This window comes from Oncorhynchus mykiss, chromosome 24, assembly GCF_013265735.2.
Source record: "Oncorhynchus mykiss isolate Arlee chromosome 24, USDA_OmykA_1.1, whole genome shotgun sequence".
In the NCBI taxonomy this organism is placed as follows: Eukaryota; Metazoa; Chordata; class Actinopteri; order Salmoniformes; family Salmonidae; genus Oncorhynchus; species Oncorhynchus mykiss.
In genome coordinates, this window is record NC_048588.1 from 16,019,465 (window position 1) to 16,032,653 (window position 13,189).

Here is a 13,189-nt window from a genome sequence, read left to right on the forward strand (position 1 = left end):
TGAGTGGCCAGTCTCTCGCCATGATTTTCCTCACCTTGTGGAGGCCTGTGCATGTCTCTACTGCGGAAGTCTGCTCCATGTGGGTTCAAAATAGTGATGTGGGGGGGGTGATAGTTACATATTGGGATATTATTTTTTACAATATATCGTTTTGACAATATCGCCATTTAACTTTTGTGCTAGTTGGCTGTACCTGCACCAAAACTCAAGTATTTAATTTCATAGCCTGTTCTCCATCTTCTTTTTAAAATAGGGAGCTACTTTTTCAACACTTTTATTTCCATGACGATCAAAACTTGTTTTCTCATGGCTCTCTCTTGTCCCTTTGCAGCAGACATATGGTGAGCAATACGTTTGGAACATCAAATTGCAATAAAAATCACAATACATATCATAGCGGCACCTAAGTATCGTGATAATTCTGTATCTTGAGGTCCCTGGCAATTCCCAGCCCTAGTGCACAAAAGATGCTATGTGTCCTGTAATTGTGGGACCTGGAGAGAGTAGTGTCCTGTGGGAAGCACCCACCCTGCTCATCAAATGTAAACATCTCTACACTTGAAATATTTCATTTGAACACCCACAACACAAAGACCCGCATCTCATATTTCAACACCCACAACACAGATCCTAGAGAGACCATTTGTGCAGAAGTTGTCAGGACTTGGAATTGCCTGGAGCGTTTTAAGAAGAGAATAGCTGTAACATCCTGGTATATCCTGACATCTAGTGGGGGACAAGGAGTACTGGAAGTCAGATACGATAACGTCTCTATGGTCTGTTGTCGTTGTATGAACATCTTTCTATTGACTTCAACACCAACACCAGTTGGTTGTGTTACTGGTGGTCTTTATGTTACAGGTGGTCTTTATGTTGTAGGTGGTCTTTACTCACAGATATGCTCCAGATTTGCATCCCGTCGGCGTAACCAATCATGAGGCAGAGAGGAGGGTCACTGCTGCCACTGTGCATCTCCAGGAACTCTGGGGAGCGGGACGTATCTGATGGACACACAGCAAAACACACAGGGATGTTATACATTTATATACGGGGAAAAAACAAGAGCTGGCGCACACCCAGAAAAATGTGTTTGTGTGGAGGTGCTGACTAATGGCGAATAAACTATTAAAACGACCAAAATAAGATATTTTTATTATCACCTGTTCATGTGGAAAAGCCTACGTAGGACTAACGAAAAGACAAGTAAAACGCATAGCTGAACACCGCAGCTCATTTAGGTGTAAGAACACTGACTACCCAGTAGCAGCTCACTTTGTTGAAGCTAACCATTCCATCTCCTCCCTCAAATACACAGGCACTGAGCATGTTGCTCTACCAAGGAGAGGAGGTAACGTCGAGATCCGACTACTACAAAGGGAGGCTTACCTATCTAAAAACATTGACCCCTAGTGGTCTCAATACTGAGTTTGATCTCAGGCAATTCTTATGAACAAGTCTTATAATTGTATATATTCTTTCTACAGCTTATTAGCGTACACCTAATATGTTCCTCCTGTTGATGTTAATATTATGTACAATATTCAATTATGTTTCTATATGATTACAATAGCCTAATATATTTAATGTCATAAAAACAATAGTTTAACAGTTTCACAAATTAATTTGAATTAACTTAATCATTATGACACACCCCTCACTATTGTCTTTGGTAGCACTAATTGCACTATTTGTCTACATAACCTGGTACAAGTATTCATGACATTACCCTGAAGAAGGCACATGATGCCGAAACATTGGTAAAAACCCAATAAATTACTGGGAGTTTATATATGGACTGTGCGACTCTATTTTGATAGTTTATACATTTCTATTCAGTTAACTCTGTAGACTGATTAAAACTTATTTTGATTTGAATTGACTACTTCAAACCAGGGCATTTCTGTAGCAGGCTGCATCCCAGAGACCCAGACATCATAACTGTTGTATGTGCATGTTTCGTGTATGCATCTGTGTCGGTGTCTCTCCCCACAAACATACATTGAGATTACAAAACAGTAGGAACACCTTCCTAACATTGAGTTGCACAACCCCCCCAGCACCTACAACCATATCCCTTTCAAAAGGCAGACATCTTTCGTCTTGCCCATTCGCCCTCTGAATGGCACACACACAATCCATGTCTCAATTGTTCCAAGGTGTAAAAATCCTTATTTTAACCCATCTCCTCCCCTTCATATACACTGATTGAAGTGGATTTAACAAGTGACATCAATAAGGGAGCATAGCTTTCACCTGGATTCACCTGGTCAGTCTGTAATGGAAAGAGCAGGTGTTCTTAATGTTTTGTATATTCTGTGTATAATCAGTTTATAAAATACATTTTACTGCTATGTTTGTTGCTGCTATCTAAAATGATGAATCCTGGTCCAAAGAAACATGACAATTTGTCTTTGTCAAGTTGAAAAATATTTTTGAATGAACTGTTTCACATTGTAGAACAATGTTTGGGTTTTAAGTGTTCCAGTGCATTCATTTAAATCATATTCAACCCTAGCTACTTTGAATGTATGTCAACTCTAGTCGCTTTTAATGTATTTCAACTATTCCTTCCGTATGGAACCATTTGCTTTACATTGACCATGCAAAGCAGGAACAGTGGAGTTCTAATTGAGTCCTCTTCAAAGCGGTAGAATGTTTTATAAACACAGCCAATGATGCTGTGTCTAATCAACACATCTGCTGTCAGATTGAGGGAGAGATCTGGTGTGCGCGCACACAAACACACGTGCCGTTGAGATCCATCAGGCCTGTCACTCAAAGTCCTTACAAGAAATGAACCATCAAATGGTTGACAAACAACGCCTGCCAAAGGAACTATTCATGTGTCAGATTTAAACTATTTTCTTCCCAGGCATTGTAAGAAGAGGCCACTTATCAGCATATTTCAGTCCACTACAAATATTCTAGAACTTGTTATTTATATATATATATATATATATATGGTTTAACCTAATCTGTAGATTTAAAATACCAGATAATAATGATGCAAGATATCACTTGTTATCAAAATGTGTGTCCACCTCAAGAGTGAACAAAAGACAGTCAAGGGGGAAGCTATGAAACTGTTCTTAGACTTACCATTGAGGTCAGCTTTCTCAAATCTGACCCAAACTATTTTCTCTTTTTCATCAGTTGGGGGTGCACCTGTGTATGCCTTGAATAGACAAAATTAAATCAGATGAAATTATTACGGAGTCTGTTCATGTTATAGAATTAAATCTAGGAACTTCAATAGGATCTCTGTGGATAATGTGTGATTTAGTTAATATTGTAGTTATTACGCCCTATAAAAATACCATTGACAGCCTGAGTTAACTAGTCAATCTGGTTAATGGTAACGTTTAAATGTAATATACATTGATGTTACTGGCGAAAAGACGACAATCAATTAAAACAGTCTTACCTGAGGGACCACATCTTGGAGGAAGGTCACAACACTCTCCATATACGACTGCTCACTGTAATAACATAAGAGTATTACCTTGCTGAATGTGTACAGTACCAGTCAAAAGACTGGACACACTGACTGCACTTGAAGAAATGCTCAAAGTTCTTGAAACGTACCTCTGCATGGACTGACCTTCATGTCTTAAAGTCATGATGGACTGTCATTTATCTTTGCTTATTTGAGCTGCTCTTGCCATAATTTAGACTTGGTCTTTCACCAAATAAAGATAGCTTCTGTATTAGAAGTCGACCGATTATTATTTTAACGCCGATACCGATTAATCGGCCAAATTTTTTTGTTTTTTGTTTTTGTAAGAATGACAATTACTAACAATACTGAATGAACACTTATTTTAACTTAATATAATACATCAATAGCCTCAAGTAAATAATGAAACATGTTCAATTTGGTTTAAATAATGCAAAAACAAAGTGTTGGAGAAGAAAGTAAAAGTGCAATATGTGCCATGTAAGAAAGCTTACGTTTCAGTTCCTGGCTCAGAACATGAGAACATATGAAAGCTGGTGGTTCCTTTTAACATGAGTCTTCAATATTCCCAGGTAAGAAGTTTTAGGTTGTAGTTATTATAGGAATTATAGGACTATTTCCCTCTATACCATTTGTATTTCATTAACCTTTGACTATTGGATGTTCTTATAGGCACTTTAGTATTGCCAGTGAAACAGTATAGCTTCCGTCCCTCTCCTCGCTCCATGTGGACTTCAGGAAACAGCAGAGGGAGCACCCCCCTATCCACATCGATGGGACAGTAGTGGAGAGGGTAGTAAGTTAAGTTCCTCGGCGTACACATCACAGACAAACTGAATTGGTCCACCCACACAGACAGCGTTGTGAAGAAGGCGCAGCAGCGCCTCTTCAACCTCAGGAGGCTGAAGAAATTTGGCTTGTCACCAAAAGCACTCACAAAATTCTACAGATGCACAATCGAGAGCATCCTGTCGGGCTGTATCACCGCCTGGTACGGCAACTGCTCCGCCCACAACCATAAGGCTCTCCAGAGGGTAGTGAGGTCTGCACAACGCATCACCGGGGGCAAACTACCTGCCCTCCAGGACACCTACACCACCCGATGTCACAGGAAGGCCATAAAGATCATCAAGGACAACAACCACCCGAGCCACTGCCTGTTCACCCCGCTATCATCCAGAAGGTGAGGTCAGTACAGGTGCATCAAAGCAGGGACCGAGAGACTGAAAAACAGCTTCTATCTCAAGACCATCAGACTGTTAAACAGCCACCACTAACATTGAGTGGCTGCTGCCAACACACTGACTCAACTCCAGCCACTTTAATAATGGGAATTGATGGAAATTTATGTAAAATATATCACTAGCCACTTTAAACAATGCTACTTAATATAATGTTTACATACCCTACATTACACATCTCATATGTATATACTGTACTCGATACCATCTACTGCATCTTGCCTATGCCGTTCTGTACCATCACTCATTCATATATCTTTATGTACATATTCTTTATCCCTTTACACGTGTGTGTATAAGGTAGTAGTTTTGGAATTGTTAGGTTAGATTACTCGCTGGTTATTACTGCATTGTCGGAACTAGAAGCACAAGCATTTCGCTACACTCGCATTAACATCTGCTAACCATGTGTATGTGACAAATAAATTTGATTTGATTTGATTCCCTGGGCTCGAACCAGCAACACAATGACAACAGCCATCATCGAAGCAGCGTTACCCATGCAGAGCAAGGGGAACAACTACTCAAAGGCTCAGAGCGAGTGACGTTTGAAACGCTATTAGCGGCGCGCTAACTAGCTAGCCATTTCACTTCGGTTACACCAGCCTCATCTCGGGAGTTGATAGGCTTGAAGTCATAAACAGCGCAATGCTTGAGGCACAACGAAGAGTTGCTGTCAAAGCGCACGAAAGTGCTGTTTGAATTCATGTTTACGCGCCTGCTTCTGCCTACCACCGCTCAGTCAGATACTTAGATACTTGTATGCTCAGTCAGATTATATGCAACGCAGGACACACTAGATAATATCTAGTAATAACATCAACCATGTGTAGTTAACTAGTGATTATGATTGATTGTATTTTATAAGATAAGTTTAATGCTAGCTAGCAACTTAACTAGGCTTAATGCATTCGCGTAACAGGCAGTCTCCTTGTGGAGTGCAACGAGAGAGAGGCAGGTCGTTATTGCGTTGGACAAGTTAACTGTAAGGTTGCAAGATTGGATCCCCCAAGCTGACAAGGTGAAAATCTGTCTTTCTGCCCCTGAACGAGGCAGTTAACCCACCGTTCCTAGGCCGTCATTGAAAATAAGAATGTGTTCTTAACTGACTTGCATAGTTAAATAAAGGTATAAAAAAATATAAAACTCGGCAAATCGGCGCCCAAAAATACAGATTTGCAATTATGAAAACTTGAAATCGGGCCGAATGAATCGGCCATTCCGATTAATTGGTCGACCTCTATTCTGTATACCACCCCTACCTTGTCACAACACAACTGATATGCTCAAACACATTAAGTAAGAAAGAAATTCCACAAATTAACTTATAACAATTTAAAATTAAATGCATTCCATGTGACTACCTCATGAAGCTGGTTGAGAGAATGCCAAGAGTGTGCAAAGCTGTTATCAAGGCAAAGGGTGGCTACTTTGAAGAATCTTAAATACATTTACATTTGTTACCACATGCTTCCATGTGTTATTTCATAGTTTTGATGTCTTCACTATTATTTTGCAATGTAGAATATAATATAAATAAAGAAAACCCCTTGAATGAGTAGGTGTGTTCAAACTTTTGACTGGTACTGTATACATACCAATAAGTATAAGATTAAAATTATTGAAGGTAGTGTATGCATAGATATAAGTATTATCTTGGCACTTTATTCAGTCAAATTGGTTGCAGATAACACTCTGTAACGCCATCTCTACCTCAGAAAAGTGGTAAGGAAATATATTGAACCAGACCATATCAATCCATAGCACTGAAGCATGTCTGAAACCGATGGTTAATAACAACCATCATGTGATGTTAGGTAATATGTCTTTGTAAGGGGAAACTTGTATTAGTTGGCTGCCCAGACCCATCCGGTGGAATAACTGAAAACCTATTATTGTGTGTGTGTGTGTTTATTGTGTGTGTGCGTGTCCTTACGTGGCAGCTTGTGCTCGTACCACAACCCCTCCAGCACAGCGGCTTGGTCTGCGCGGGGAGTCTGATGCCATTTCAGCTCCAAGTCTTTATCCTACAGAGGAAAGAACAAGACCATTAAACCCTGCTATTAGCTGATTGTAATTTATGTCTCTATATAAAATGTAGGCCTGATCACCGATGACAATGAGACAGCCTATAAGGAGGAAGTCAGAGACCTGGAAGTGTGGTGCCAAGACAACAACCTCTCTCAACATAAGCATGAAAAAGGAGCTGATCGTGGACTACATTCACATCAACAAGGCTATATTGGAGCGAGTTGAGAGCTTCAAATTCCTGTGTCCACATCACTTATGATCTATCATGGTCCACACAACAACACAGTCATGAAGAGGTCTCGACAACGCCTCGACAACACCCCCTCCTGTGGATGAAAATATAAGGCATCACCTCACAGATCTTCAAAAATGTATACAGCTGCACCATTGAGAGAATCTTGACTGGCTGCATCACTGCTTAGTACGGCAACTGCTTGGCATCTGACCAGAAGATGCTACAGAGGGTAGTGCGTACGGCACAGTAAATCCTTGGGGCAGAGCTCCCTGCCATCCAGGACCTCTATACCACGCGGTGTCAGAGGAAGGCCCTAAAAATTGTCCAGCTACCCAAGTCATAGACTGTTCTCTCTGCTACTGCACGGTAAGCGATACCAATGCACCAAATCTGGAACTTTATGCGACTACAATGATCTCCCTTTTGTGTCTAATTTGAAACTTGTGTAGTGTTGTTAGCCAGCTGTCAGTCTGTGAAAGCACTTGTTAACCAGTAGGAGAGTGGGGTAAGTTGAATGTTTTACATTCAGCATCACTCCGTCAAGGGAAATATAGAATTGTTTCTAACAAAGATATCTAGGCTACATATATTTCAGGATGTTGTGTATCCCTGGAAATAATCTGAAATCAAGTAAACATTACAGTTTTGCCCAAAAAAGTGGTCTCCTGGCACAACTTACCTTGGGTATGGGATAAGTTGAGCTGCACGACAGTATACATTATGCCGCCTAAATATGTCTGTACTGAATTAAAGATTACCATAACCTTTTTAAAACCATGTTCATCTTTATTTCCCAAACACAATTCAACACACCCACTTTTTGTCTTAATTTGAACCCTGTTGTTACCTCATATCCCAGTGATAATGCCTTGCAGTAATAATGCCTTGCAATGTCATGCCTGGGAAGAAACACTTCAATTTGTTCAACTTGCCATTGGCAAGACTTACCCCATGCGTGCGTGCGTGCATATATATGCACACACAGCTACAAGGATGCACTTTCATGCTAGGTTTAGGACTTTATATTGAAGCTTATAGGAGACCCCAATTGATGTATAGAAATTATCTACTTTGGTTTTGATAAAAGTATTATGAAACCTCTAACAATAAATTAATTTGACTTGGTGAAAATCTTTGTTTTTTACTTGCTGAGCACCATTCCATGTATTTTTTTCCTTCACAGACTCCATGAAATGATGACCTCGAAGCTAAATATTTGGTCAAATTACACATTTTGTGTATGGTTTCCTAGAAGAGTGGCTCAACGTACCTCTTTAGCTCAATTTACGCCACTCTCCCCTAGTAACGTTAGCTAACTTAGAGCCCTCTTGCGGTTTGGTTTTATGTTTGTAGCTAATAAGTTTCCCGACAAATGGTTATCGGAACTTGGGTTAAACTAACAAACTAATAATGAAGAGGTAACGTTACACGAACTACTGTTAGCCTTGCTATTTGCCAAGGATTGCAACATTTGCTAACTAACGTTATCTAGTTCAAGTTGGTTCCTCCAGCTAGATGGCCAGCCTCAAATCACCAACTGAAGACGACTTAGTTAGCTAACAAGCAAATACCTGCTGATATGAATAGTTTGAGGGGGAAAATGCCAACATTGTTTGATAAATGTAGCTATAGTAGCTTGCTAGCTGTGTCAAGAACAAGAGTCAGAGTCCTGTGTCTGAGTCTAGCTAACCACCACCAGACAACATAAATTGTCAAACACCAGAAGCTACATCTATTTATTAAATATCATTCGCTTAACCAATTAATTTATATGGTATTCAATACGTACCTAGTCTAGTGTTGTTGTCTAGCTAACGTTAGCTTCGTTAGTTCAACGGAGCTCCTTAGCAAATGCCACAAAACAGTGGGAAAACCGTAGAGGTGTTGAGACCAATGGCAGCATTCCTGTGCATTCATCAAGCCAATCAGGGTACGACAAAGGCGGTGTTGTAGGTCCTCGACCAATCAGAGTGAACAATAATACCGTATATTGTGGTCTGTAAGCGTGGTCGCAATATTGGGGATAGTTTAGTGAGATCTGACCTGAGCCCACTCAAACACTCTTGACACCCATTCCAAACGGGACATACAAATATGGCGCATGCGCACAGTGCAACAGCACTACAAAAACATACGGGTCGAAAAGTCCCTGGGAGGGGGTATCAGCTCATGCAAGACAAAAGGGAGTAATCTCTCTCATCACCTGTTCATGTGGGAAAGTCTACGTAGGAAAAACGAAAAGACAATTAAAATATCGCATAGCTGAACACCGCAGCTCAATCAGGTGTAAGAACATTGACTACCCAGTAGCAGCTCACTTTGTTGAAGCTAACCATTCCATCTCCTCCCTCAAATACACAGGCATTAAGCATGTTACTCTACCAAGGAGATGAGATAAGTGGAGATCCGCCTACCACAGAGGGAGGCATATTGGACATCCCATCTAAAACCATTGACCCCTAGTGCTCTGAATATTAACTTTGATATCAGGCTCTTATGACATTTTTTTCTTCTCGATTATTTTTTATGAACAAGTCTTATAAATTAACATATTCTTAAAGATATTGGAAATAATTACATATGTGAAATTAATTTAATAATTTATGTTGATGCTAATAGTATGTACAATATCTAATTGTGTTTCCATATAATAGACTAATACAGTTTAAGTCAGAAGTTCACATACACCTTAGCCAAATACATTTAAACTCAGTTTTTCACAATTCCTTTAAATCCTAGTAAAAAAATCCCTATCTTAGGTCAGTCAGAATCAACACTTTATTTTAAGAATGAATTGTCAGAATAATAGTAGAGAGAATGATTCATTTCAGCTTTTTCATCATTTCTTTCATCATATTCCCAGTGGGTCAGAAGTTTACATACACTTAATTAGTATTTAGTAGCATTGCCATTAAAAATTGTTTAACTTAGTTCAAACGTTTTGGGTAGCCTTCCACAAGCTTCCCACAATAAGTTGGGTGAATTTTGGCCCATTCCTCCTGACAGAGTTGGTGTAACCGAGTCAGGTTTGTAGGCCTCCTTGCTCAAACACGCTTTTTCAGTTATGCCCACATATGTTCTATAGGGTTGAGGTCAGGGCTTTGTGATGGCCACTCCAATACCTTGACTTTGTTGTCCTTAAGCCATTTTGACACAACTTTTGAAGTATGCTTAGGGTCATTGTCCATTTGGAAGACCCATTTGCAACCTCCTGACTGATGTCTTGAGATGTTGCTTCAATATATCCACATAAGAAGTGCACCAGTCCCTCCTGCAGCAAAGGACCACCACAACATGATGCTGCCACCCTCGTGCTACACGGTTGGGATGGTGTTCTTCTGCTTGCAAGCCTCCCCCTTTTCCTCCAAAAATAACTATGGTCATTATGGCCAAACAGTTCTATTTTTGTTTCATCAGACATTTCTCCAAAAAGTAAAATTTTTGTCTCCATGTGCAGTTGCAAACTGTAGTATTGCTTTTTTATGACGGTTTTGGAGCAGTGGCTTCTTCCTTACTGAGCGGCCTTTCAGGTTATGTCGATATTGGACTCATTTTACTGTGGATAAAGATACTTTTGTACCTGTTTCCTCCAGAATCTTCAGAAGGTCCTTTGCTGTTGTTCTGGGATTGATTTTTCGCACCAAAGTGCGTTCATCTTTAGGAGACAGAACACATCTCCTTCCTGAGCGGTATGACGGCTGTGTGGTCCCATGGCGTTTATACTTGCATACTATTGTTTGTACAGATGAACGTGGTAACTTCAGGCATTTGGAAATTGCTCCCAAGGATGAACCAGACTTGTGGAGGTCTACAATTATTTTTCTGAGGTCTTGGCTGATTTCTGTTGATTTTCCCATGATGTCAAGCAAAGAGGCACTGAGCTTGAAGGTAGGCCTTGAAATACATCCACAGGTACACCTCCAATTGACTCAAATGTTGTCAATTAGCCTATCAGAAGCTTCTAAAGCCATGACATCATTTTCTGGAATTCTCCAAGCTGTTTAAAGGCACAGTCAACTTAGTGTATGTAAACTTCTGACCCACTGGAATTGTGATACAGTGAATTATAAGTGAAATAATATGTCTGTAAACAATTTTTTGAAAAATTACTTGTGTCATGCACAAAGTAGATGCCCTTACCGACTTGCCAAAACTATAGTTTGTTAACAAGAAATTTGTGGAGTGTTTCAAAAACAAGTTTGAATGACTCCGACATAAGTGTATGTAAACTTCTGACTGCAACTGTATATTCCATGTGCTGTAAACTATTGTCTTTTAACAGTTTCACTCAATTCATTCTAATCAACCTAATAATTATGACACACCCCTCACTATTGTCATTGGTTGATCTAATTGCACTGTTTGTCTATATAACCTGTTTCAAGTATACATGACATTACCCTGAAGGCAGTGATGCCAAAACATGGGTGTTTTACCCAATAAATTACTGGAAGTTTATGTATATATATAGAGAGAGACAGCGTGCGACTCTCTTTATTTATTTATATAGCTTACTGTAATATTCCATGGTATAGCCTACAATTAGTGTACAAGGGTTATTTTAGGGGATTTCTACACTGGCAATTGTAGAGGCTTAATCTGTGTCTGGGAAACCGGCCCTTAATGAGCAAGTACCCCAGACCCCAATCGTGGGGTCAATAGTAAGTGCATTTGACTGCTTGGCATATTGTTTACCCAGTAATTTATGTGAACTGATGTACATGTATTGTCTAATCATTTTATTGTTTGCCCATTAACTTGTGAACTGATGTACATGTAGTCTAATCCTTTTGTTTACCCAGTAATTTATGTGAACATGTACATGTAGTATAATCATTTTCATATTGTTTACCCAGTAACTTGTGAACTGATGTGCATGCTTAATTTAATCATTTTCTGTACAGTGAGTGTTTTGTCCATTATGGGATTTAATCCAATTCTGTTCTTCACATTCTTACTGACAAAAGCAACATAAAGGTTGAATTAGGCAGCTTGGGTAGGTATCTTATGTCCTTATCAGGATATTACTTCCTTGGACCACGTTGATCATGTTCAGCTTTGTGTAGGAGAAGTGGTACTTCCATTGCATCCACTTCTTCATCAATAACAAAGGTGAATGCCATATCTGACATTGTTGCATTTCCAAGAAACAGCACAAGTTGTCTGACTTGCTGTCGGTGCATATGTACCCCCTTCCGTCTACAGTCGGCTCCTTTCACCTTACCACTCAAACACGCCAAGTTAATCAAGTCGTCTCCATTCTAACCAGATATTCAAATAAAATAAAATAAAATTTTATTTGTCACATACACATGGTTAGCAGATGTTAATGCGAGTGTAGCGAAATGCTTGTGCTTCTAGTTCCGACAATGCAGTAATAACCAACAAGTAATCTAGCTAACAATTCCAAAACTACTACCTTATAGACACAAGTGTAAGGGGATAAAGAATATGTACATAAAGATATATGAATGAGTGATGGTACAGAGCGGCATAGGCAAGATACAGTAGATGGTATTGAGTACAGTATATACATATGAGATGAGTATGTAAACAAAGTGGCATAGTTAAAGTGGCTAGTGATACATGTATTACATAAATATGCAGTAGATGATATAGAGTACAGTATATACGTATACATATGAGATGAATAATGTAGGGTATGTAAACATTATATTAGGTAGCATTGTTTAAAGTGGCTAGTGATATATTTTACATAATTTCCCATCAATTCCCATTATTAAAGTGGCTGGAGTTGAGTCAGTGTGTTGGCAGCAGCCACTCAATGTTAGTGGTGGCTGTTTAACAGTCTGATGGCCTTGAGATAGAAGCTGTTTTTCAGTCTCTCGGTCCCAGCTTTGATGCACTTGTACTGACCTCGCCTTCTGGATGATAGCGGGGTGAACAGGCAGTGGCTCGGATGGTTGTTGTACTTGATGATCTTTATGGCCTTCCTGTGACATCGGGTGGTGTAGGTGTCCTGGAGGGCAGGTAGTTTGCCCCCGGTGATGCGTTGTGCAGACCTCACTACCCTCTGGAGAGCCTTACGGTTGTGGGCGGAGCAGTTGCCGTACCAGGCGGTGATACAGCTCAACAGGATGCTCTCGATTGTGCATCTGTAGAAGTTTGTGAGTGCTTTTGGTGACAAGCCGAATTTCTTCAGCCTCCTGAGGTTGAAGAGGCGCTGCTGCGCCTTCTTCACAATGCTGTCTGTGTGGGTGGACC

General features: G+C 39.9%; 1 protein-coding gene across 7 annotated transcripts in view; it reads right to left on the bottom strand.

Annotated features, from left to right (window-relative positions):
* Positions 1-9,210, bottom strand: part of LOC110503843 (breast carcinoma-amplified sequence 3) — a 350,355-nt gene extending 341,145 nt beyond the window's left edge. For 5 of the 7 annotated variants that reach the window (XM_036961229.1, XM_036961230.1, XM_021582400.2 and 2 more), the window contains exons 1-5: positions 8,754-9,210; positions 6,635-6,725; positions 3,425-3,479; positions 3,100-3,175; positions 895-1,001 (exon numbers count right to left, since the gene is read on the bottom strand). In XM_036961229.1, the coding sequence (XP_036817124.1) occupies positions 895-1,001; positions 3,100-3,175; positions 3,425-3,479; positions 6,635-6,705 (309 nt within the window). In that variant the 5' untranslated portion in view covers positions 6,706-6,725; positions 8,754-9,210. Of the gene's footprint in view, positions 1-894; positions 1,002-3,099; positions 3,176-3,424; positions 3,480-6,634; positions 6,726-6,849; positions 7,005-8,753 lie in introns of those variants that run through there. The other 2 variants (XM_021582402.2, XM_036961228.1) reach the window with 2 other exon arrangements.
* Positions 9,211-13,189: the final 3,979 nt, after the last annotated feature.